The 25,982-nt window shown below is 39.4% G+C and overlaps 1 protein-coding gene across 1 annotated transcript in view; it reads left to right on the top strand.

Moving 5' to 3' along the window:
* LOC129651694 (serine/threonine-protein kinase MRCK alpha-like) overlaps window positions 1-25,982 on the top strand; it is a 48,790-nt gene that overhangs the window by 7,277 nt on the left and 15,531 nt on the right. Inside the window, exons 5-6 of the mRNA XM_055580309.1 lie at window positions 3,754-3,830; window positions 14,356-14,466. Of these exons, the coding sequence (XP_055436284.1) occupies window positions 3,754-3,830; window positions 14,356-14,466 (188 nt within the window). The remainder of the gene's footprint in view (window positions 1-3,753; window positions 3,831-14,355; window positions 14,467-25,982) is intronic.

The raw sequence follows: 25,982 nt of genomic DNA, 5'->3' as shown, positions 1-25,982 counted from the left end.
GCTGGCATATTGAGTGCGGCACTTTCACCGCATCATCTTTTAGGATTTGAAATAGCTGAACTGGAATTCCATCACCTCCACTAGCTTTGTTCATAGTGATACTTCCTAAGGCCCACTTGACTTCACATTCCAGGATGTCTGGCTCTATGTGAGCACAGAAGAATTGATGCTTTTGATCTGTGGTCTTGGAGAAGATTCTTGAGAGTCCCTTGGACTGTAAGGAGATCCAACCAGTCCATCCTAAAGAAAATCAATCCTGGGTGTTCATTAGAAGGACTGATGCTGAAGCTGAAACTCCAATATTTTGGCCACCTGATGTGAAGAGCTGACTCATTTGAAAAGACCCTGGTGCTGGGAAAGATTGAGGGCAGGAGGAGAAGGGGACGACAGAGGATGAGATGGTTGGATGGCATCACCAACTCAATGGCCATGAGTTTGGGTAAACTCTGGGAGTTGGTGATGGACAGGGAGGCCTGGCGTGCTGCAGTTCACGGGGTTGCAAAGAGTCGGACACGACTGAGCGACTGAACTGAACTGAACTGATACATAAGGGCCTTCCCTCTTAAACCTCCCTCCCACTCCCCATCCCTCGAGGTTGTTACAGACCATCAGGTTGAGCTCCTGTGTTATACAGCAACTTCCCACTAGTTACCTATTTTATACATAGAAGTGTCTATATGTCAATGCTACTCTCTTAGTGCATCCCACCCTCTTCTTCCCCCGCTGTGTCATCAAGTCTATTCTCTATGTCTGCATCTCTGTTCCTGCCCTGAAACTAGATTCATCAGTACCATTTTTCTAGATTCCATATATATGCATTCATATATATTTGCTTTTCTCTTTCTGACTTACTTCACTCTGTATGACAGACTCTGGATTCATCCACATCACTACAAATGACCCAATTTTATTCTTTTTTATGGCTGAGTAATACTCCATTTTATATAGAATTTATTTTAAAAAATAAACTGTGGGTGTTAGCTTTAACCCTTTGAAGGGATATTTCATTTTCTCAACAGAAGCTGCTTCTTATGCAAATATGTTAGTGGAGCTTCCGCCTGTCTGAGTTCACCATTCCTTTCATTCCACAGTTTTTTGGTTCACATTGGATTGTATCAGAGTGGGATGAACCTGCAAGAGTTGATCAACATTCTGGAGGGGAAGGAATAGGTGAATCAGGAATTCAAGATAGGCAAACTCTGGAAGTAAATATTTGTCTAATAAATATTTGTGGGTTGACTTTTTATGGACAGTAGAAGAAACAATTAAAAAGAACTTGAGAATCCTTACAAAGACAAGAACCAAGATAGGTCCTAATTCAAGAGAGAGGTAGAATAAGTGATGCACTGAATATAGAATAAGTGATATAGCAAGTTCAGATGGTGGTGGCCTCAGGGCAGATGCTCCAGCAAAGGAATCAAGGCCAGGGTATTGCTCACTATAGAACAGCAGCAGATGGGGTCCTTCAGGACCCCAAAACCTTGATAAGTGGGAGTAGTGCTAGGCTTGACATTTTTTTTGAAGGAACCTAAAAATGAAGACTATATATTATCACAATACTTTATCAAGTTAACATTTTAAGATTTTCACATGAAGTTTTATTTTTCAGTTCAGTTCAGTTCAGTCACTCAGTCGTGTCCGACTCTTTGCAACCCCATGGACTGCAGCACACCAGGCCTCCCTGTCCAACATCAACTCCCAGAGTTTACTCAAACTCATGTCCATTGAGTCGGTGATGCCATCCAGCCATCTCATCTTCTATCGTCCCCTTCTCCCACCTTCAATCTTTCCCAGCATCAGAGTCTTTCCCAGTGAGTCAGTTCTTTGCATCAGGTGGCCAAAGTATTGGTTTCAGCTTCAACATCAGTCCTTCTAATGAATATTCAGGACTGATTTCCTTTAGGGTGGACTGGTTGGATCTCCTTGTAGTCCCAAGGGCTCTCAAGAGTCTTCTCCAACACCACAGTTCAAAAGCTTCAATGCTTTGGCGCTCAGCTTTCTTTATAGTCCAACTCTCACATCCATACATAACTACTGGAAAAACCATAGCCTTGACTAGACAGACGTTAGTTGGCAAAGTAATGTCTCTGCTTTTCAGTATGCTGTCTAGATTGGTTATAACTTTTCTTCCAAGGAGCAAGAGTCTTTTAATTTCATGGCTGCAGTCGCCATCTGCAGTGATTTTGAAGCCCCCCAAAAAATGAAGTCTGTCACTGTTTCATTTTTATTTGTCACAGTTTTGTTTTTACCATTATTTTTTTCCCTGAATGCTGTAGAGCAGTACAATCCTTATGCAGTATTATGTGACATTTCTGAACACATTTCCTTATTTGATTATTAAGAAATTGTGTTAGCAATTTAGAGCTGGAAAATCCACACTCATGGCAATATCAGTTGTTAAATGTATGTTTATTGGAGAAGGTCTACATTCCTACTTTTTCTTCTCTCATACTTAAATAAAGGTATACTCATACCATAAGATTTTATTTTTTAATATATTTAAAGTTCATACAATTGCTAAATGATAATGTATGGAATTTCTTTAAAATTCCTTTAAGGAAAAAAGAAACTTGTAGTTGGCTATTTTATTTGTCTAAATAAATAAAGCCTTGATACTATCATAAAAGTTTTAAGTATAATTAATATTTGTTTTATATCTGCCTGTGTTCTTCTTATAGATAACTTAAGCTAAGAAATGCATACATTTGACCCTCCATATCTGTGAGTTCCATGTCTGTGGATTTACCCAAACTCAGATAAAAAATACAAAACAAAAGATTTATGGAAAGTTCCAAAAAGGAAAACTTGACTTTGCTGTGCACCATTCTATTTACATAGAATTTATATTGAATTTGCCAGCTTCCAGCAACTATTAACATAGCATTTACATTGTATTCAGTACTATAAGTAACCTAGAGATGATTTAAAGTATAGAGGAGGAGGTGGGTAGGTTATTACATGCAAATACTACATTACTTCATGTAAAGAACTCGAGCATCAGAGGACTTTGGTATCTGCAAGGGTACTGGAAGCCATATCCTGTGGATACTAACAGATAATTGTACTAGGTACCTGGGAGGAATAATTTGAAATTCATTCCTGCTGTGGGGAGAAGCTAACATAGAAAAAGCATCTATCACTGGCATGACCATATTGCTGAAATCCCCTTGAGGCTTCTAAAAATGTTTCAAAATTTATTTAAATGTAATACAATTAAGGAAAATAAAGCAATGACTTGACACACAGGAGGTAATTCATGAAAACTTACATAATTTATTTATATAGTTTCATTATAAGTTTACATAAATTTGCTAAAATTATTTCATTTGAGATGCATAATTCTCAGATATATTTAATATATAAAAATAAATATAAACCTATTTTGATTTAAATATGTATACAAGGACTTCCCAGGTGGCACTAGTTTTAAAGAACCTGCCTGCCAATGCAGGAGACGTAAGAGACGTGGTTTCCATTTCTGGGTCAGGAAGATCCCCTGGAGGAGGGCATGGCAACCCACTCCAGTATTCTTGTCTGGAGAATTCCCCTGGACAGAGAACCTGGTGGGCTACAGCTCATAGCGTCACACAGAGTCAGACACAACTGAAGAAACTTAGCACGCACACACACACGTAAGTCAGGTTATCTCCAAAAATATGGTCTGAAAACAATTTTAAAGAGATTAAGGTTGAAAAAGGCATGAATGCTGGTTTCAGTTTTCTCATTTATAAACTGCTTGCTGTTGTCTTCCAGGTTTAGTGCTACAAGACCCAAGTTCATCTTCCTTGGCACTTTTTAATACAACTTCTAATGCCGTGGCTCAGTGTGAAGTAAGTACTAAACTTCTTGGGTATGTGCTGCCGCCACTTCAGAAGTCACTGATGCTTTCAGAGTAGCACTTCCCTTTGCAGTAAAACTCTTTTAATATTCCATGGGAGAAAACTGGAGGCTTGACATAGCACATAACAAAGAAACAGTTTTCATGGAAATAAGGCTGCAAGGTTATGTAGGCTGTAAAGTCATTTATATTAGAATTAAAATAACAAAATATTTTACATCGTGAATTCTGACACACATAGAGAAAAGTATGTAAAACACCTCTGTTACCTGCTCTCAGGTGAAAATCGGAAACATGACTGATGCCCCACAAGTGTGCCCGTCCTCAGAAACAGCAAGCCCTCTCTTTCTGCTGGAGGCAATTGCTACTCTGCTGCTCACCTTGCTTTTTGTTATGTTTTTACACTCAGTGAATGTATGCATCCCTAAACAAGATGATTTAATTTTAGTATGTAAGTAGAATCACCCTGTACATGTTCTTTTGTATCACAGCTTTGAGTGGGTGAGCCTCATTTATGTGTAGTAATAATATGTTCAACTGTATTTCAATATATGTGATCATCCATTATGTGAATATACAGTAGTTTATTTACCCATTCTGTTTTTGGGGAATCCTTGGATATGTGTCTGGTTCCAGTCAGGAAACTAAGAACTGTAACAGTTAATAGAGATGTTTCACTTTATCTATTTATTTTTAAAAACTTTATTTAGGTGCAATTGATGTACATATTTAATGTATGTACAATTTGATGACTTTGTACATACTCATACACCCATGAAACTATCACCACAATCAAAGTAATACATATATCCATTACCTCAAAAAATTTCCTTGTGCTTCTTTTTATTGTTGTTGTAGAAACACTTTTGTCCCCACATTGCTTGCTGGATCTTAGTTCTCTGACCAGGGATTGAACCGAGGCCCTCAGCAGTGGAAGCAGGGAGTCCTAACTACTGGACTGCCATCCCTGGCAGAAATATGGTCTCTTACTGCCATTCCTGTAAGAACACTTAACATAAACCCTCTTAACAAGTTTTCAAGTACACAATGCAATGTGGTTAGCTATTGGCACAACTTTGTACAGCAGATCTCCAGAATTCATTCATCTTGCATAAGTGAAACTTTGTACTCATTGACAGATGTTTCCCCACTTTTCCTCTCCTCTAGTCATCAGCAACCAGCTTTCCACTCTCTACTTCTATGAGTTTGACTACTTTAGATTTTTCCCATAACTGGAATCATGTAGTATTTGTCTTCTGTAACTGGCTTATTTCACTTACCATAATGTCCTATGGGTTCATTCATGTGAAATGAAGTGTTAGGCACTCAGTCGTGTCTGACTCTTTGTGACCCCACGGACTATGAAGGTCCAGGATTCATTTCCTTTAGAATTGACTGGTTTGATCTCCTTGCAGTCCAGGGGCCTCTTAAGAGTCTTCTCCAAGACCACAGTTCAAAAGCATAAATTCTGTGGTGCTCAGCCTTCTTTATGGTCCAACTTTCACATCCATACATGACTACTGGAAAAACCATAGCTTTGACTATATGGACCATTGTCAGTAATGTCTCTGCTCTTTAATATGTTGAAAAGATTTGTCATAACTTTTCTTCCAAAGAGCAATTGTCTTTTAATTTCATGGCTGCAGTCACCATCTGCAGTGATTTTGGAGCCCCCCAAAATAAAATCTCTCACTGTTTCCATTGTTTTCCCGTCTATTTGTCATGAAGTGATGGAACTGGATGCCATGATCTTAGTTTTTTGAATGTTGAGTTTTAAGCCAGTTTTTTCACTCTCCTCTTTCACCTTCATCAAGAAGCTCTTTAGTTCCTCTTCACTTTCTGCCATAAGGGTGGTATCATCTGCATATCTGAGGTTATTGATATTTCTCCCAGCAATCTTGATTCCATTTGTGCTTCATCCAGACGAGCATTTCGCATAATGTACTCTGCATATAAGTTAAATAAGCAGGGTAACAATATACAGCCTTGACATACTCTTTTCCCAACTTGGAACCAGTCTCTTCTGAGCACCAAAATCTGGTTTAGGGCTCTCCAGAGGAACAGAACCAACAGGAATTTATATCACTATCTATTTATGTATCAATATCTCCTTCTGGTTATGTTCCATAATCATGTGAGCCAATTCCTTATATCTATATCTTTTTATATGTCCTTATGTTTATATATATATGTATATGTTTTAATCTTTTATTTATTTAAGGAAATTATTTATGATCTATTTATGTGAGACAATTTCTTATAATGTCTGTATCTTTTAATCTATCCTTATATATATTTATGGGCTTCCCAGGTGATGCTAGTGGTAAAGAACCCACTCATCAATGCAGGAACCATTAAGAGATAAGGGTTCGATCCCTGGGTCAGAAAGATCCCCTGGAGGAGGGCATGGCGACCCACTCCAGTATTCTTGCCAGGACAATCCCATAGACAGAGGAGCCTGGCAGGCTATAGTCCACAGGGTCAGAAAGAATTGAACACGACTAGCGACTAAACAGTTAAATGAAATTGTAAGAGTGAGACCCTTGTCTGATAGTATTGGTGGCCTCTTCCATATGAGGGCACAGTGAGGAGCTGGCTGTCTGCAAACTAGAAAGAAAATTCTCACCAGAAGCCAACCACACTGGCACCCTGTTCTGAAACATCCAGCCTCCAGAACTATGAGAAATATATGCCTGCTGTTTAGTCACCTAATCCATGTGTTTTGTTTTGGCAGCTGTAGTTGACTAAGACACTCCCCAAATTATTTTACGTGGTTAGTGTAACCTGATACCAAAACCTGATAAGGAATATTTTAGAAGGAAGAAGTCTAATCTTACTGGTGAACATACAGAATTCTACTTTTGACATTAATGAGTATTTTGTTGGTTCTATACCTGTTATGAAAAATATAGGTTTTGTCTTAACTGAAAACACAGCCCTAAATTTTAGCCACTCATTAAAAGATAATCGAGGGTAAGGCTAAGATAATGATGCTCATGTGTTCGTTAAAGACAAAGGTATACAATCCACTATTTTGGCTGAAGTTACAGAAGCATTCTTTGAACTTTAGTTTGAAATTTAACAAGAACATCCATGGCTTCAGCTATGCTGATTGCCATGTCCTTGGAACAGTTCAAAGATTATATACACTGTTTTCATTATACTTTATCACTATTGCCCCGTGGTAGAACATCTGCACCATACACATACCAAATCTGACCTTTTGTATACTCTCAGCTGTACAGTGGGAATTCTCATGAAATCCTGCAATTGTTGAAAAAATTTTTAAGTCTTTAAAAAAAGTTGCTAAACAAAATAAAAAGAATAACTCAGCATGACCAATTTGGTATTATAAGACCCTGATGCTGGAAAAGATTGAAGTCAGGAGGAGAAGGGGACGACAAAGGATGAGACAGTTGGATGGCATCACTGACTCGATGGACACAAGTTTGAGCAAGCTCCAGGAGTTGATGTTGGACAGGGAAGCCTGGCAGGCTGCAGTCCATGGGGTTGCAAAGAGTCAGACACAACAGAGTGACTGAACTGAACTGAACAGATACACAAAGTTTCACTTTCAGTTCAGTTCAGTTCAGTTCAGTCCAGTCGCTCAGTCATGTCTGACTCTTTGTGACCCCATGAATTGAAGCACGCCAGGCCTCCCTGTCCATCACCAACTCCCAGAGTTCACTCAAACTCATGTCCATCAAGTCGGTGATGCCATCCAGCCATCTCATCCTCTGTCGTCCCCCTCTCCTCCTGGAAAATGAATCAACATAACACAGTAACACATTAAAAATATAACACAGTAACAGATTAAAAATATTAAAAGTCTGGCTCAGTCTCTTGTGGGGTCACTGCTCCTTTCTCCTGGGTCCTGGTACGCACAAGGTTTTGTTTGGCCTTCCAAGAGTCTGTTTCCCCAGTCCTATGGAAGTTCTGTAATCAAATCCCACTGCCCTTCAAAGTCAAATTCCCAGAGGGTTCTCAGATCCCCAGGTTGGAAAGTCTGTTTTGGGCCCTAGAACTTTTGCAACAGTGCAAGAACTTCTTTGGTATAATTGTTCTCCAGTTTGTAGGCTCAGTGGCTCTATGGTGGGGCTAATGGCAACCTCCTCCAAGACGACTTATGCCACACACTGTGCCTCTTAGGTCTGCGGCAGCCAGAACCCCTGTCCCCATAGCAGGCCATTGCAGATCTGTGCCTCCACAGGAGACCCTCAAACACTCAAAGGCAGGTCTGGTTCAGTCTCTTGTGGGGGTCACTGCACTTTTCCCTGGGTCCTGGTGAGCATGAGGTTTTGTTTGTACCCTCTGAGCATCTCTAGCAGTTATGAGATTTGATTCTAAGTCTTGTTGGGACTTCTTTGCCCTTGGACACAGGGTATCTTTCTTTTGTGGGATCCAACATTCTCCTGTTGATGGTTGTTCAGCAGCTAGTTGCAATTTCGGTGTTCTTGCAAGAGAAGACAAGCATACGTCCCTCTACTCCACCATCTTGATTTTCATGGATTAAAAATATAAATCATATAACTTCAATAAAAGCATAAGAACATCTGAAAAAATTCAACAGCCTTTTATGATAGAAAAGCAAAACCCTTCTTCCCAATCTAGAAATAGAAAACAACTTTCTTTATCTGATCAAAAATATCAGCACCAGCAACAAAAGTCATATATAATAATAATATTTAATATTATATAATTATTATTATATGTTATATAATATTATTATCCTCCATCCTAAGTCACTTCAGTCATGTCTGACTCTGCAACCCTATGGACCAAAGTCCACCAGGCTCCTCTGTCCATGGGATTCTCCAGGCAAGGATACTAGAGTGGGTTGCCATGCCCTCCTCCAGGGACTCTTCCCAACCCAGGGATCAAACCCAAGTCTCTTACCTTCTCCTGCATTGGCAGGCGGGTTCTTTACCACTAGCACCACCTGGGAAGCCCTCTTTACCACTAGTGCCGCCATTATATATAATAATAATTATATATGTATATAACTGTATAGTGGTGAAATACTCAAGCTTTTCTATTTTTATATTTATGAACAAAGTATAAAAATGAAAAGTATGAAGTGCAAAAAAGTATAAAAATGAAAAAATAAAAAAATTTATGTTTATGAACATAAAATTCATTATGAAATTGAGGATCTTTTCAATAAATTATTAGAATTATTAATAGTTTAGCAAGGTGGTTGACTACCATATCAGTATATAAAAATCAATATACAGAGTATGTTATATGTACAGAATATGTTGACTGCAATGTCAATATACAGAAACAAATATATGTCACATCGATATACTCAAATCAAATGCATCTCTCTATATGAATATTAAATAATATGAAGTAATTATATTAGAATATTAAATAATTACCTTTTTAAACATACACCATTTATAATAGCATAAGGAATCAAATATTTAGAAGCAAATCTAACAATAGCTAGAAGGCTTCCAGGAAGAAATATTATAAAATTTAAAGAGAGATATTTGAAAGGGCCTAAGTTAAATAGTCTATAACACTAGATTGAAAGACTCAATATTATAAAGATATTAATTCTTCATTTTTTAATTAATTTATTTTTTAATTGAAGGATAATTGCTTTACAGAATTTTGTTGTTTTCTGTCAAGCCTCAACATGAATCAGCCATAGATATACATATATCCCCTCCCTTTTGAACCTCCCTCCCATCTCCCTCCCCACCCCACCCATCTAGGTTGATACAGAGCCCCTGTTTGAGTTTACTGATAATATATCAATTCAATCAAGATTCCATCAAGATTAAAGATTTAATATAAAATATCAAGATTAAATATAATCCTGATTAAATTCTATTCTCCTCATGAAATTTGCAATGTGGTCACACATCTCTTCTCTACGTCTGCATGTCCATTCCTTCCCTGCAAATAGGTTCATCAGTACTATTTTTCTAGATTCCATATATATGCATTAACATACTATATTTGTTTTTCTCTTTCTGACTTACTTCACACTGTATAACAGGCTCTGGGTCCATCCACCTCACTACAACTGATTCAAATTTGTTCCTTTTTATGGCTGAATAATAGTCCATTATATATATAATGTATATATGTATGCATATATGTATCACATGTTCTTTATCCATTCATCTGTCAATGGACATCTAGGTTGCTTCCATGTCCTGGCTAGTATAAATAGTGTTGCAGTAAACACTGGGGTACATGTGTCTTTCTGAATTGTGGTTTTCTCAGGGTATATGACCATAGTGGGATTGCTGGGTGATATGGTAGTTTTATTTCTAGTTTGTTAAGGAATCTCCATATTGTTCTCTGATGTTTTTGATGTGGACCATTTTTAAAGTCTTTATTGAATTTGTTACAATATTGCTTCTACTTTATGTTTTTGGTTTTTTGGCCACAAGCCTTGTGGGATCTTAGCTGCTCGGCCAGAGATGGAATAGGCACCTCTTGCACTAGAAGGTGAAGTCTTAACCACTGGACTGCCAGAGAAGTCCCAGAAGTTCAAGATTTATTATAAAACTACAATCTGTAAATTAAAACAGTATAGTATTTGCAAAAACAGATACACAGACCAGCAGTGTATGACAGTGCCCAGAAAAATTTGTATTGGAAATACTTAATTTATTATAGAACTGGGACTATAGAACAGTGAAAAATGATCATCCAAACACAAGCCTTAGAGTAGAAATAGATGTTTACAACACTACAAATAACAGAAGCTCATATCTAGAATATATAAGGAGTTTATAAGTCAATAAGAAAAAGACAGTGAACCTGATGGGAAAGTGGCAAGAAATTTAACAGGCTATTCATAAAAGAGGAAATCCAAATAGACAATGAACATATTAAAAGTTCTAAACGTCATGAGATGCCACTAGTGAAAATAAATAGCTAACACAGAATGATTACAAAAGCAAGTGTTGGTGAGTATTTGAAGAAATATGAATCTGCATATTGTGTAATTCCATTTCTAGAAATATATCCTGTAGGAATGCTTACATATTTTATGCCAGGAGGTATGCAGAAGAATGACTGTAATAGCTAAAACACAAATGTCCATCAAAATGAATGAATAAAGAAATTAGGCTATATTAATGTAATGAAATACACTACAGCAATAACAATGAATAAATTACAGCTATACACAACACCATGAATGAATCTCATTAGCATAATGTTGAGTGAAAAAAGTCAAGCACAAAAGACAACACACTATGAGCAAAATTAAACTCTGTGTTTTGTAGTCTCAGCTGGCTGGTAGTGATGCTCTTGGCTAGGAATGCCCAGGGCATTCACCTGAGCCATAGTGCTGGTAATGAGTGCCACACACAATCCTCTCCATCACCACAGAGACCACTGTGTGTCTGGCCCGAGCCTTGTGATTCTCATTATGATAACAGGATGCACTTAAGTAAAAACTATAAGGGAAACTTGAGGAACATGATTGATCACTCACAGGCCCTGGAGGGTACATGGCACACCCAAGGGCCACACAACGAGGTGGCAGATAGAATGGGAGAGAAAGGAGACTGAGAGCTCTGATTTTACTGGCATAGAGGGTGGGGTGTCTTGAGTTTCAAGGTTTCACTCTATGTTGCCTAATTTAAAGCTTAAAAGTGAGATTCAGGGGATGGGAGAGGACAGATGGGTCTCTCCAGTAGTCAGTTACCTAGGTTACTGAGAACTTCCTGAAGGGAATCTTCATTGGTAGGAGTAAATTAACTCCTTATCTACTTGTTTTGCTGATAGCTGTGTCATATAGCTAGCTTGCTTATGCCCACCGTAATGGTCATGGCCCTCCAGGGAACAAGTCTATTAGCAATGTTGTTCAGTCACACAGTCGTATCTAACTCTTTGCAACCCCATGGACTGCAGCACACCAGGCTTCCCTGCCCCTCACCATCTTCCAAAGTTTGCCCAAGTTCATGCCCATTGCATCAGTGATGCCATCCAGCCATCTCATCCTCTGATGCCCTCTTCTCTTTCTGCCTTCAATCTTTCCCAGCATCAGGGACTCTTCCAATGAGTCGACTCTTTGCATCAGATGACCAAAATACTGGAGTTTCAGCTTCAGCATAAGTCCTTCCAATGAGTATTCAGGATTGATTTCCTTTAAGATTGACTGGTTTGAGTTCCCTGCTATCCAAAGGACTCTCAGGAGTCTTCTCCAGCACCGCAGTTCGAAGGTGTCAATTCTCTAGCACTCTGCCTTCTTTATGGTCCAACTCTCACAACCATATGTGACCACTGGGAAGACCATAGCCTTGATTATATTATTAGCAATAAGTGACAGCCAATCTTGCCGGTTTTAAATTTCCAGCCTGGTGCCTCAGATGGTAAAGAATCTGCCTGCAGTGCAGGAGACCTGAGGTTTGATCCCCAGGTCAGGAAGATCCCCTAGAGACGGGAATGGCTACCCACTCCAGTATTCTTGCCTGGAGAATCCCATGGACAGAGTTGCCTGGTGGGCTACAGTCCATGGGGTTGCAAAGAGTTGGACAGGAGTGAGCGACTAACACTTAGAGTGTTAGGCTCAAGTATTTTGTTGGGAGCCTTGTTGATCTCTAAAATATTAACCACATAGAAAACTGTGTGTGCATGCTCTGTTGCTCAATCATGGCCAACTCTTTGTGACCCCATGGTCTGTAACTGACAGGCTCCTCTGTACATGGAATTTTGCAGGCAAGAATACTGGAGTGGGTTGCCATTTCCTACTCCAGGGAATCTTCCTGATCCAGGGATCAAACTCACATCTCTTGGGTCTTCTGCATTGACAAGTGGATTCTTTACCACTGTGCCACATAGAAAATTGTACCTGGAATCAGTCCAAAAGACAGACTTTTAAATTCTCCACACCAAAAAAAAAATCAATAAAATATACAAACAATGTCATATTTCACAGCAGTGGTCACATGAATTAACAATGGAAGATACTGTATCCAACCTGAGAAAATGAACAGGGCATTTGGGGATTTAAGCCACGTGTCTGAATTTGCCTTGAACTGAAAACAAGCTTAAGATATAATTTACTAAGCAAAGCTCTTTGCTTTGCACATTGTCAATTATTTCTGCTCTTTATTATTTGGCTTCATTTTCTGAAGAGAGTTTGTTCTGTTAGCCCCAAAACGTGCTCATACAAATGCATAGGACATTTTGACGATCGTGGCTCTTGACACTAAGGGGGGTGCTCAGGCAGGTTGGCCTTTCAATAATCTCTACCAGCTCCCCTACCTCTAAACCCCAGTTACTACTGCTATCACCACCACGAGCACCACCACCATCATCTCATGCATATTAAACATCATGTGTAGAGAAAACAGCAAAACGCTCTCTAGTACCATGTGAAACACTCACTGTGTGTATGCAACCCCAAGCAGGCTGACCTATAGCTTCACCTCATCTTCTGATTGCGCCTCACTTATATAAAAATCCTGGAGCTGCCTCTGCATTTTAAGAAACTTTATAACTTTGGAAATCACTAGATTATGCACTACATGATCTTCCAAAGTAAAGTCACAAAAATTCTGACGATAATAGATGTTGACCTCTAGGTGCCAGTATTTCTATGCTATTAAATAAGCAGGGGTTTACATTGGTGCCATTAGTCATACAACCACCATCAGTTTCATTTACTTTCATTTAATTCACTGTGGGTGGGAAAAATTCTTGTCTTCCTTCTGTTGGTCATAAGACAGAATAACAGGAGAAAAGCATACACATTTTATTAAATTTTTACATGTACATGGGAGCCTTCCCAAGAGAAGACCTTAAGTGACCAGAGTAAGGAAGATTTTATACTTTTTTAGGCAAAGGTACAATATATTTGTGAAGAAACGATAAGACAAAGGGGTTTGGGTTGAGTCACAAATGGTGAAGTAACAAGGAAAATATGGGTAGTTTAACAATCATATCTTTGTTTATGCAGCCTTCCTAGCCTTGAATTCCATGTTTCTGGTGATAAAGTTTTTCCCTCCTCCTGGCACAAGGAGGGTAATTTTCGCAGGGAATATTTGTATCCTTCTTCCTTCAGGAGAACAAAGGAGGGCCAGAGTATCCTTGCATGGCTGTTTCTCAAGTACTTTAATTCAAGTAATCAATATGCCAAAGTGACATACTTGGGGGTGACATATTCTGAACCTCTTCACTAGGTGCCCTCAGTGACAGAGTTCTTATCTGTAGTTTCTGATTCATTTCTCTATAACCCACTGTGAATGGAATCCACCTGCTCTTTTTTTTATGTCATGGTACTTCCACATGGAATGGAATGATGGATGTGAAACAGCACGTTCTGAAGAGAAGTACTCAGAGGTGCAGGTGGGAGCAGCTGTGTCCACCATTGAAGGATTATGGCTACAGTTTTGTGTGTTGACATAATTCTTAGAAAAATACTAAAGTTACAGTTTTATCACCCATTATTGGAAAGTAGTGTTATGTTCATTTATGTTAAGAGTGCTGAATTCTATACAGTGATCTCTTGAATTTTTTTTTTCCCTAACTTGTTTTTCTAGGGTGATCCAGTTGACAATATATTCAAACAGAATCTAAAGATCAAGTTTTACATCAGTTCCAGATCCACATCTCCATCTTCATATAGTGAAGACGAAGCAGACACAGTGAAGGTACATCTCTGGGGTGGATTTGCTTCAGAACTTTTCACTTGTACCAAACAAAAGGAGATTGAATCCTGTTCAGAAACAGTGCCCTTTCTCTCTAATCAGATGCATTGCTTAGATAGGAACAGCTATAGAGAATATTAAGTTTATCAGATGATAGTTAATATAAAGTTTAACTGATAATCATGTCCATGAGGGGACATGGTCTGGCAGGGAGAGAGCTGTCATTATTTTCATTGCTTTAATTAACATCAAGGAGTTAAGCTGTAACAGGAATATTTTACATAATCTTATCACAACATAAAGTCTGGTATTAGGTAAGGCATAAAAATACATTTGCTAAACAGACTCACAAACTTTGAAAACAAACTTATGGTTACCAAAGGGGAAACTTGGGCAGGGCAGAGAAGGATAAACTAGGAGTTTGGGATTAACAATACATGTGCTGTTCTGTGCTAAGTTGCTCAGTTAAGTCCAACCCTTTGCAACGACATGAACTGTAGCCCATGAGGCTCCTCTGTCCATGGGGATTCTCCAGGCAGGAATACTGGAGTGGGTTGCCATGCCCTCCTCTAGGGGATCTTCCCAGCCCGGGGATCCAACCCAGGTCTCCTGCATTTCAGGCAGATTCTTTACCATCTGAGGCACCATGGAAGCCCCAAAATACTGGAGTGGGTAGCCTATCCCTTCTCCAGGGGATCTTCCCAACCCGGGAGTCAAGCTGGGGTCTCCTGCACTGCAGGCAGATTCTATATCAGCTGAGTTACCAGGGAAGCCCATAAATCACTATATTCTAACATTAAATTAAAACAAAACTGCAAATAGTCCTCCTGAGGCCATCCATCATGCAACAACAACAAAAAAACCCCACAAACAAAACAAGACAAAAAATACTTTGCTACTGTTCTTACTAAAATGTAAGATAATTTTATGTCTCACAACAGATCAGATCAGTCGCTCAGTCATGTCCGACTCTTTGCCACCCCATGAATCGCAGCACGCCAGGCCTCCCTGTCCATCACCAACTCCCGGAGTTCACTCAAACTCACGTCCATCGAGTCAGTGATGCCATCCAGCCATCTCATCCTCTGTCGTCCCCTTATCCTCCTGCCCTCAATCCCTCCCAGCATCAGAGTCTTTTCCAATGAGTCAACTCTTCACATGAGGTGGCCAAAGTACTGGAGTTTCAGCTTTAGCATCATTCCTTCCAAAGAACACCCAGGGCTCATCTCCTTCAGAATGGACTGGTTGGATCTCCTTGCAGTCCAAGGGACTCTCAAGAGTCTTCTCCAACACCACAGTTCAAAAGCATCAATTCTTCAGCACTCAGCCTTCTTCACAGTCCAACTCTCACATCCATACATGACCACAGGAAAAACCATAGCCTTGACTAGACGAACCTTTGTTGGCAAAGTAATGTCTCTGCTTTTGAACATGCTATCTAGGTTGGTCATAACTTTAATGGTACACAAAATAGCTCTTTGTGGCCCTTTATGATAATTAGAGAACATGACTCTCTGCAAATGTTTCCTCCCGAAATCAAAGGGTTTGGTGTCTCCCAGCTCATATTTTCCATCTTCAGAAATGCTATTTCCCTCCTCTGCATTTCACTCACCCTGGTTAATCTGGGTAGGGTTTCTTGCTACCCACTTTGGAATCCTGGGGACTAGGTGGCGAGTTCTCCCAGAGATACGTGGTTTAGTTTGGAAAATTTTCAGGGTGGTTTATAGCCAGGTCAGACATTGTTTTCAAATTCTGCTCAGAGCATTTAAAATTTTGATAACAATTTTATTTTATTGTTTTAAAATTTTAATAATATCTCTCTCATGAAGGAAGAAGGTACAAGGAATAATCTATCACAAGCCCATATACCTATTACCCACAAATTAAGAAAACAGTTTGACATTTTTGTTCAGATAAAAAGAAAAATTGGAATGATACTGAACAGTTGAGCCCATCTAACTGCATTCTTTTGTCCTGGGAGGTGATCAGATATTTTGAAATGGTGTGCATTCTTCTGTTCACCCTCTTATATTTTATATCCTAGGCATGAGTTCTTCAATTTCAAAGGATTGCTTGGTCTGCTCAAAATACACAAATAATATCCCTATTGTGAAAATAATCTACTATTTTCACAGTATTTATCCATGTCAAGACAGTTCATCTTTAACTGCTGTGTAGTATTCCAGATTATAAATATACTTATTTATACATAACCATGATTTATATAATTATGTTCCTTTTTATGTATTGATGTCTTTTTTCCTTATTACAATTTCTCTATTACAAAGAGACTGTTGGGACCTGTTTGACTATATACATATGGGAGAATTTGTTAGTTACTAGCTAGTAGAAATGCATATTTCCAATGCATAATTTTGCCAACTGTTTTAATTTTTTGAAACAGTCACACATTTTACAGAAATGCAGTATATATTTATTTTTCCTAGACTATTTGAAAGTTGTCATTTGATTTTCCATCACCTTGAATACTTAATCTTGTACTTCTTACAAATAAGAATGTTCTCCTACATCTTATACATATACAGTACAACCATCATCACTAACATTGATGCATCACTACCAGCTATCTAATCGTCAGACCCCTTCAGGTGTCACCAACTGCCCCCTCGTGTCCATTATTGCAAAAAAAAAAAAAAAAAAAAGCAGTTCAAAATTGTACTTTGCTCTTGGTTGTCGTCTCTCAATAGTTTCTTGCCATATGGAAGTCATTAGTCTCTTGCTAAAGTCTTTCTTTGACTTCATTGCCTTGATACTCTCAAAAATCATGCTGGTTTAGAATAGAATATCCCTCATTTTACAAATGCTTTCTTGTGACTTGATTCAAGTTATGCATGTTTGTCAAAAATATCACAGAAGTGATGCTGTGGTATTCTCCTTACATGCTATCAGGTGGTTCATGATTTTAATGTTTTCCATTGCTGATCATGCTTACTTGACCTCTGCACTAAGGTGGGAATTTCCAGGCCTGTCCACTGAGAAATTACTTTTTTCCCTTTGTAATTAATAAGTATTTTGTATAGAGGTACTTTGAAGCAGTAAGTACCACATTTCTTAACAATTTGCAATTTACTTGTACCTATATGGACACATAGTTTTTCATTTTACTTCATTGTTTACAATCCATTATAGTCATAATTTATTCTAGTATTCAAATGGTTGTATAGCTCATCTTGTATTTTGCCGGCCATGGATTTAGCCATCTCTCCAAGCAGCACTGATTGCTTTCAGTGGAAGATGGTGTTTAGAAGATAAGATCTGGGTGTTAGGTATGCTCATTGCTATGGGATGCCACTATCCCAGAATGCTTGTTGGATAGAGATAGAGAAAAATATATTTATATATCAGTCTCTATGCAGAAATCTATGTATCTGTGTATCTGTCTGTCATCTATCTGTTCATCATCTCTACTCTCCTACTCAGCTACTTACTTATCTAACTACTTACCTATAAAAACTGTGAGTTCATACACACATTTATACCACTAATTCCAAACCAACATTATAGGTTTCAGTCTAGTTTTCTCCTTTTCTATATTGTTAACTTCTTTCTGTGACAGTGAGAAACTTGCCTCTTTATACTCTCAGTGAAGTGAAGTCGCTCAGTCGTGTCTGACTCTTTGTGACCCCATGGACTGTAGCCTATCAAGCTCCTCCATCCATGGGATTTTCCAGGCAAGAGTGCTGGAGTGGATTGCCATTTCCTTCTCCAGGGGATCTTCCCGACCCAGGCATCGAACCCGGGTCTCCCACATTGCAGGCAGACGCTTTACCGTCTGAGCCACCAGGGAAGCTATTCTGTCACCTCTGTTCTCTGTGAGCAGTCTGCCATCTCCGCAGCTACCTCATCACTTCTCACACTGCATGGACTCTGTGTCGCTATCTTAGATTACCCTCCTTGTGCACACTCATCTCACCTTGCTGGGAATAGAGTTTTTAAAAACCAATTTCTACTCTCACTTAGCAGCACATAAGAGTTCTCATTTCCTTATACCTATGTTGACACTTGCCACTACTAGACCATTGAAATTTTGTAATTCTGATGGATATGAAGAGGTATCTAATTATTGCTCTCATTTTGTCATTTAGAGGTTTTTCATTCTATTAGTAAAATATATCTCCTTCTACTGCTTGAGGTTGTTAATTGTTTTATAAGAATTCCATTTCTATCCTATTCTTCTGCCCTCGAAGTGCCAAAAAGATTTAAAGTTTTGCTTTTTGCATTTAGGTCCTTAAACCAACAGGAAATTATATCTTTGTTTGCTCTGAAGTAGGAATTTGACTTTTGCCACCATGATACCATGATAGTTAGTTGTCCCAGGCCCAATTCATTGACTAGTCTATCAACTCCTAATAATTTGTAATGTCACTTCTATCACATATCAGCTTTATTTAGTTATTTACTTACTTATTTGGTTGTAAAATAAACATGCTTTTGAAATGTGGTGTTCAAGAAGACTCTTGCAAGTCCCTTGGACTGCAAGGAGATCAAACCAGTCAATCTTAAAGTAAATCAGTCCTGAATATTCATTGGAAGGACTGATGCTGAAGCTGAAGCTCCAATACTTGGGCCACCTGATGCAAAGACCTGACTCATTGGAAAAGAACCTGATGCTGGGAAAGATTGAAGGCAGGAAGAGAAAGGGGCTACAGATGATGAGATGGTTGGATGACATCACTGACTCAATGGACATCACCTTGAGCAAGCTCTGGGAGTTGGTGATGGACAGGGAAGCCTGGCGGGCTGCAGTCCATGGGGTTGCAGAGTTGGACACGACTGAGCAACTGAACTGAAAATATACATAAGGGCTTCCCAGGTGGCCCAGTGGTAAAGAATTTGCCTGCCAATTCAGGAGACATGAGTTCAATCCCTGGGTCTAAAAGATCTCCTGGAGAAGAAAATGGCAACCTGCTCTGGTATTTTTGCCTGGGAAGTCCCATGGATAGACTAGCTTGGCAGGCTACAGTCCATGCGGTCACAAATGAGTTGGACACAACTTAGTGAACAACAACAACAAAATTGGCATAACATAAAATATTCCATTTATTCATGTTTAAGTGTAGAGTTCAGTGGAATAAATTACTTTCACAGTGTTCTGCAAATGTAACTATTACAGTATTTATTTCTCAAAATTTTCCATCTCCACAAACAGAAGTTTTATCTTCATTAAACCATAACTTGACATTTCCTTTCCCCTTGGTCCATGGTAAACTCTCATCTACTTCGCATCTCTATGAATTTGCCTATTCTATATATTTTATATAAGTAGAGTCATATAATCAGAGAAGGCAATGGCAACCCACTCCAGTACTCTTGCCTGGAAAATCCCATGGATGAAGGAGCCTGGTAGGCTGCAGTCCATGGGGTCGCTAAGAGTCGGACACGACTGGGTGACTTCACTTTCACTTTTCACTTTCATGCATTGGAGGAGGAAATGGCAACCCACTCCAGTGTTCTTGCCTGCAGAATCCCAGGGACAGTGGGGCCTGGTGGGCTGCAGTCTATGGGGTCGCACAGAGTTGGACATGACTGAAGCGACTTAGAAGAAGAAGAGTCATATAATATTTGCCCCTTTTTGTCTGGCTAATTTCACTTGGCATAGTATCTTCATATTTCATCTCTGTTATCATGTGTGTCAAAATTTCAATTGTTTTTAAGGCAAAAGAATGGACAAATAGACCGATGAAATATAATAAAATCCCCAGAACCATACAGAGGAACAAAGATAGTCTCTTCAACAAATGGTGCTTGAAGAACTGGACTATCACATGCAAAAAATATAAACCTTAGACACAGACCTTACACTCTTCAAAAAATTCATTCAAAATGGATCATAAGCCTACATTTAAAATGCAAAACTACATCATAGGTGAAAGTCTCAGCAACCTTGCATTAGATAATGACTTCTTAAATATAAAATCAAAAGCAAGAGCCACAAAATAAATTTTTGATAAGTTGCACTTCATTAAAATTAAAAACTTTTGCTCTGCAAAAGAGACTAAGAAGACTAGCCACAGACAGGGAGAAAATATTTGCAAAAGATAAATATGATAAAAAAAAAAAACCTGTCATCCAAAATATACAAAAACTGTTAAAACTCAAGAAAAAACTCATAAGAAAACAAAAAACTTGATTAAAAATGGGTCAAAGACTAAACAGAGACCTCAATAAAAAGAAGATACATAGATTGCAAATAAGTACAGGAAAAGATGTCCGTATATATGTCATCAGAAAATGCAAGTTAAAACGATGTGATACCTCTACACATCAAAATCTGGGACACGGACAACATCAGTACTGGCAAAATGTAGAGCAATAGGAACTCTCACTCATTGCTGGTGCAAATGCAAAATGGTTCAGCTACTTTGGAAGACAGTTTAGCCATTTCTTACAAAATTAAACACTTTCAATACAGTCCTGGAATCATGTACCTTGATATTATTCAAATGAAATGAAAACTCATCTCCACACAAAATGCTGTACATGGATATATTTGGAAACTTTATTTATAACTGCCCGAGCTTGGAAGCAACTTTCTTCAGTTCAGTTCAGATCAGTCACTCAGTCATGTCCGACTCTTTGCAACCCCATGGACTTGCAGCACGCCAGGCCTCCCGGTCCATCGCCAACTCCTGGAGTTTACTCAAACTCATGTCCATTGAGTTGGTGATGCCATCCAACCATCTCATCCTCTGTTGTCTGCTTCTCCTCCTGCCTTCAGTCTTTCCCTAGCATCAGGGTCCTTTCTTTTTTTTTTTTTTAAGGTTTCTTTATTTTGTTTTAAATTTTACATAATTGTATTAGTTTTGAGTCAGCTCTTCATATTTAGGTGGCCAAAGTATTGGAGTTTCAGCTTCAGCATCAGTCCTTCCAGTGAATATTCAGGACTGATTTCTTTTAGGATGGACTGGTTGGATTTCTTTGCAGTAAAGAGACTCTCAAGAGTCTTCTCCAACACCACAGTTCAAAAGCAACAATTCTTCTGCGCTCAGCTTTCTTTATAGTCCAACTCTCACATCCATACATGACTACTGGAAAATCATACCTTGACTAGAGGGACCTCTGTTGGCAAAGTAATGTCTCTGCTTTTTAATATGGTGTCAAGGTTGGTCATAACTTTTCTTCCAAGGAGCAAGCGTCTTTTATTTCATTGCTGCAGTCACCATCTGCAGTGATTTTGGAGCCCAGAAAAATAAAGTCAGCCACTGTTTCCACTGTTTCCCCATCTATTTGCTATGAAGTGACAGGACCAGTTCATCAGGCACTCTGTCTATCAGATCTAGTCCCTTAAATCTATTTCTCACTTCCTCTGTATAATCATAAGGGATTTGATTTAGGTCATACCTGAATGGTCTAGTGGTTTTCCCTACTTTCTTCAATTTAAGTCTGAATTTGGCAATAAGGAGTTCATGGTCTGAGCCACAGTCAGCTCCCGGTCTTGTTTTTGCTGACTGTATAGAGCTTCTCCATCTTTGGCTGCAAAGAATATAATCAATCTGATTTCAGTGTAGACCATCTGGTGATGTCCATGTGTAGAGTCTTCTCTTGTGTTGTTGGAAGAGGGTGTTTGCTATGACCAGTGTGTTCTCTTAGCAAAATTCTATTAGCCTTTGCCCTTCTTCATTCTGTACTTCACGGCCAATTTTGCCTGTTACTCCAGGTGTTTCTTGACTTTCTACTTTTGCATTCCAGTCCCCTATAATGAAAAGGACATCTTTTTGGGGTGTTAGTTCTGAAAGGTCTTGTAGGTCTTCATAGAAACGTTCAACTTCAGCTTCTTCAGCATTACTGGTTGAGGCATAGGCTTGGATTACTGTGATATTGAATGGTTTGCCTTGGAAACAAACAGATAACATTCTGTCATTTTGGAGATTGTATCCAAGTACTGCATTTTGGACTCTTTTGTTGACCATGATGGCCCTTATGATTATACAGTGGAAATGAGAAATAGATTTAAGGGACTATATCTGATAGACAGAGTGCTTGATGAACTATGGATGGAGGTTCGTGACATTGTACAGGAGACAGGGATCAAGACCATCTCCATGGAAAAGAAATGAAAAAAGCAAAATGGCTGTCTGGTGAGGCCTTACAAATAGCTGTGAATAAAAGAGAAGCAAAAAGCAAAGAAGAAAAAAGAAGATATAAGCATCTGAATACAGAGTTCCAAAGAATAGCAAGGAGAGATAATAAAGCCTTCCTCAGCGATCAATGCAAAGAAATAGAGGAAAATGACAGAATGGGAAAGACAAGAGATCTCTTCAAGAAAATTAGAGATACCAAGGGAACATTTCATGCAAAGATGGACTCAATAAAGGACAGAAATGGTATGGGCCTAACAGAAGCAGAAGATATTAAGAAAAAGTGGCAAGAATACACAGAAGAACTGTACAAAAAAGATCTTCACAAGCCAGATAATCACAATGGTGTGATCACTGATCTAGAGCCAGACATCCTGGAATGTGAAGTCAAGTGAGCCTTAGAAAGCATCACTATGAACAAATCTAGTGGAGGGGGTGGAATTCCAGTTGAGCTATTTCAAATCCTAAAAGATGATGCTCTCAAAGTGCTGCACTCAATATGCCAGCAAATTTGGAAAACTCAGCAGTAGCCACAGGACTGGAAAAGATCAGTTTTAATTCCAATCCCAAAGAAAGGCAATGCCAGAGAATGCTCAAACTACCGCACAATTGCACTCATCTCACACGCTACTAAAGTAATGCTCAAAATTCTCCAAGCCAGGCCTCAGCAAAACGTGAACCATGAACTTCCAGATGTTCAAGCTGGTTTTAGAAAAGGAAGAGGAACCAGGGATCAAATTGCCAACATCCTCTGGATCATCTAAAAAGCAAGAGAATTCCAGAAAAAACATCTATTTCTGCTTTATTGACTATGCCAAAGCCTTTGATTGTGTGGATCACAATAAACTGTGGAAAATTCTCAAAGAGATGTGAATACCAGACAACCTGACCTGCCTCTTGAGAAACCTATATGCAGGTTAGGAAGCAACAGTTAGAACTGGACATGGAACAACAGGTTGGTTCCAAATAAGAAAAGGAGTATATCAAGGCTGTATATTGTCATCCTGCTTATTTAACTTATATGCAGAGTACATCATGAGAAATGCTGGACTGGAAGAAACACAAGCTGGAATCAAGATTGCCGGTAGAAATATCAATAACCTCAGATATGCAGATGACACCACCCTTATGGCAGAAAGTGAAGAGGAACTCAAAAGCCTCTTGATGAAAGTGAAAGAGGAGAGTGAAAAAATTGGCTTAAAGCTCAACATTCAGAAAACGAAGATCATGGCTCTAGTCCCATCACTTCATGGGAAATAGATGGGGAAACAGTGGAAACACTGTCAGACTTTATTTTTTTGGGCTCCAAAATCACTGCAGATGGTGATTGCAGCCATGAAATTAAAAGACGCTCACTCCTTGGAAGGAAAGTTATGACCAACCTAGATAGCATCTTCAAAAGCAGAGACATTAATTTGCCAACAAAAGGTCCATCTAGTCAAGGCTATGGTTTTTCCAGTAGTCATGTATGGATGTGAGAGTTGGACTGTGAAGAAAGCTGAGAACTGAAGAATTGATGCTTTTGAACTCTGGTGCTGGAGAAGACTCCTGAGAGTCCCTTGGACTGCAAGGAGATGCAACCAGTTCATCCTAAAGGAGATCAGTCCTGGGTGTTCATTGGAAGGACTGATGCTGAAGCTGAAACTCCAGTACTTTGGCCACCTCATGCAAAGAGTTGACTCAATGGAAAAGACCCTGATGCTGGGAGGGATTGGGGGCAGGAGGAGAAGCAGACAACAGAGGATGAGATGGCTGGATGGCATCACCGACTCAATGAACATGAGTTTGGGTAAGCTCCAGGAGTTGGTGATGAACAGGGAGGTCTGGCGTGCTGCAATTCATGGGGTCACAAAGAGTCAGACATGACTGAGCGACTGAACTGAACTGACAGCACCAGATGGCATGATCTTAGTTTGCTGGATGTTGAGTTTTAAGCCAACTTTTTCATTCTCCTCTTTCACCTTCATCAAGAAGTTCTTTAGTTCCACTTCACTTTCTGCCATAAGGGTGGTGTCTTCTGCATATCTGAGGTTATTGATATTTTTCCCGGCAATCTTGATTCCAGCTTGTGCTTCATCCAGCCCAGCGTTTTTCATAATGTACTCTGCATATAAGTTAAATAAGCAGGGTGACAATATACAGCCTTGATATACTCCTTTCCCTATTTGGAACTAATCGCTGTCCATGTCCAGTTCAAACTGTTGCTTCCTGACCAGCATATAGATTTCTCAAGAGGCAGATCAGGTGGTCTGGTTTTCTCATCTCTTTAAGAATTTTCCACAGTTTTTTGTGACCCACACAGTCAAAGGCTGTGGCATAGTCAATAATGCAGAAGTAGATATTTTTCTAGAACTCTCTTGTTTTTTTTTTTTTTTTAATAATACAACGGATGTTGGCAATTTCATCTCTGGTTCCTCTGCCTTTTCTAAAACCAGCTCGAACATCTGGAAGTTCATGGTTCACGTACTGTTGAAGCCTGGCTTGGAGAATTTTGAGCATTACTTTGCTAGTGTGTGCTGCTACCGCAGCTGCTAAGTCTCTTCAGTCGTGTCTGACTCTGTGCGACCCTGTAGACGGCAGCACACCAGGCTCCCCCGTCCCTGGGATTCACCAGGCAAGAACACTGGAGTGGCTGCCATTTCCTCCTCCAATGCATGAAAGTGAAAAGTGAAAGTGAAGTCAGTCAGTCGTGTCTGACTCTTAGCGACCCCATTGACTGCAGCCCACCAGGCTCTTCCATCCAGGGGATTTTCCAGGCAAGAGTACTGGTGTGGGTGCCATTGCCTTCTCTGTGCTAGCGTGTGAGATGATTGCAATTGTGCGGTAGTTGTGCATTCTTTGGCATTACTTTTCTTTGGGATTGGAATGAAAACTGACCTTTTCCAGTCCTGTGACCCCTGCTGAGTTTTCCAAATTTGCTGGTGTATTGAGTGTAGCACTTTCACAGCATCATCTTTTAGGATTTGAAATAGCTCAACTAGAATTCCATCACCTCCATTAGCTTTGTTCATAGTCATGCTTCCTAAGGCCCACTTGACTTTGCATTCCAGGATGTCTGGCTCTAGGTTGGTGATCACACCATCATGATTATCTGATTCATGTAGGTGTCTGGATAAATAAACTGTGGTACATGAAGACAATGGAACATTCAGTTCAGTTCAGTTCAGTCGCTCAGTTGTGTCCGACTCTTTGCGACCTCATGAATTACAGCACGCCAGGCCTCCCTGTCCATCACCAACTCTCGGAGTTCACTCTAACTCACGTCTGTCGAGCCGGTGATGCCATCCAGGCATCTCATCCTCTGTCGTCCCCTTTTCCTCCTGCCCCCAATCCCTCCCAGCATCAGAGTCTTTTCCAATGAGTCAGCTCTTCATATCAGGTGGCCAAAGTATTGAAGTTTCAGCTTCAGCATCAGTCCTT

This window comes from Bubalus kerabau, chromosome 4, assembly GCF_029407905.1.
Source record: "Bubalus kerabau isolate K-KA32 ecotype Philippines breed swamp buffalo chromosome 4, PCC_UOA_SB_1v2, whole genome shotgun sequence".
In the NCBI taxonomy this organism is placed as follows: Eukaryota; Metazoa; Chordata; class Mammalia; order Artiodactyla; family Bovidae; genus Bubalus; species Bubalus kerabau.
Note: the sequence above shows the minus strand (reverse complement) of the source record. Positions and strands in the feature narration are given on the sequence as shown.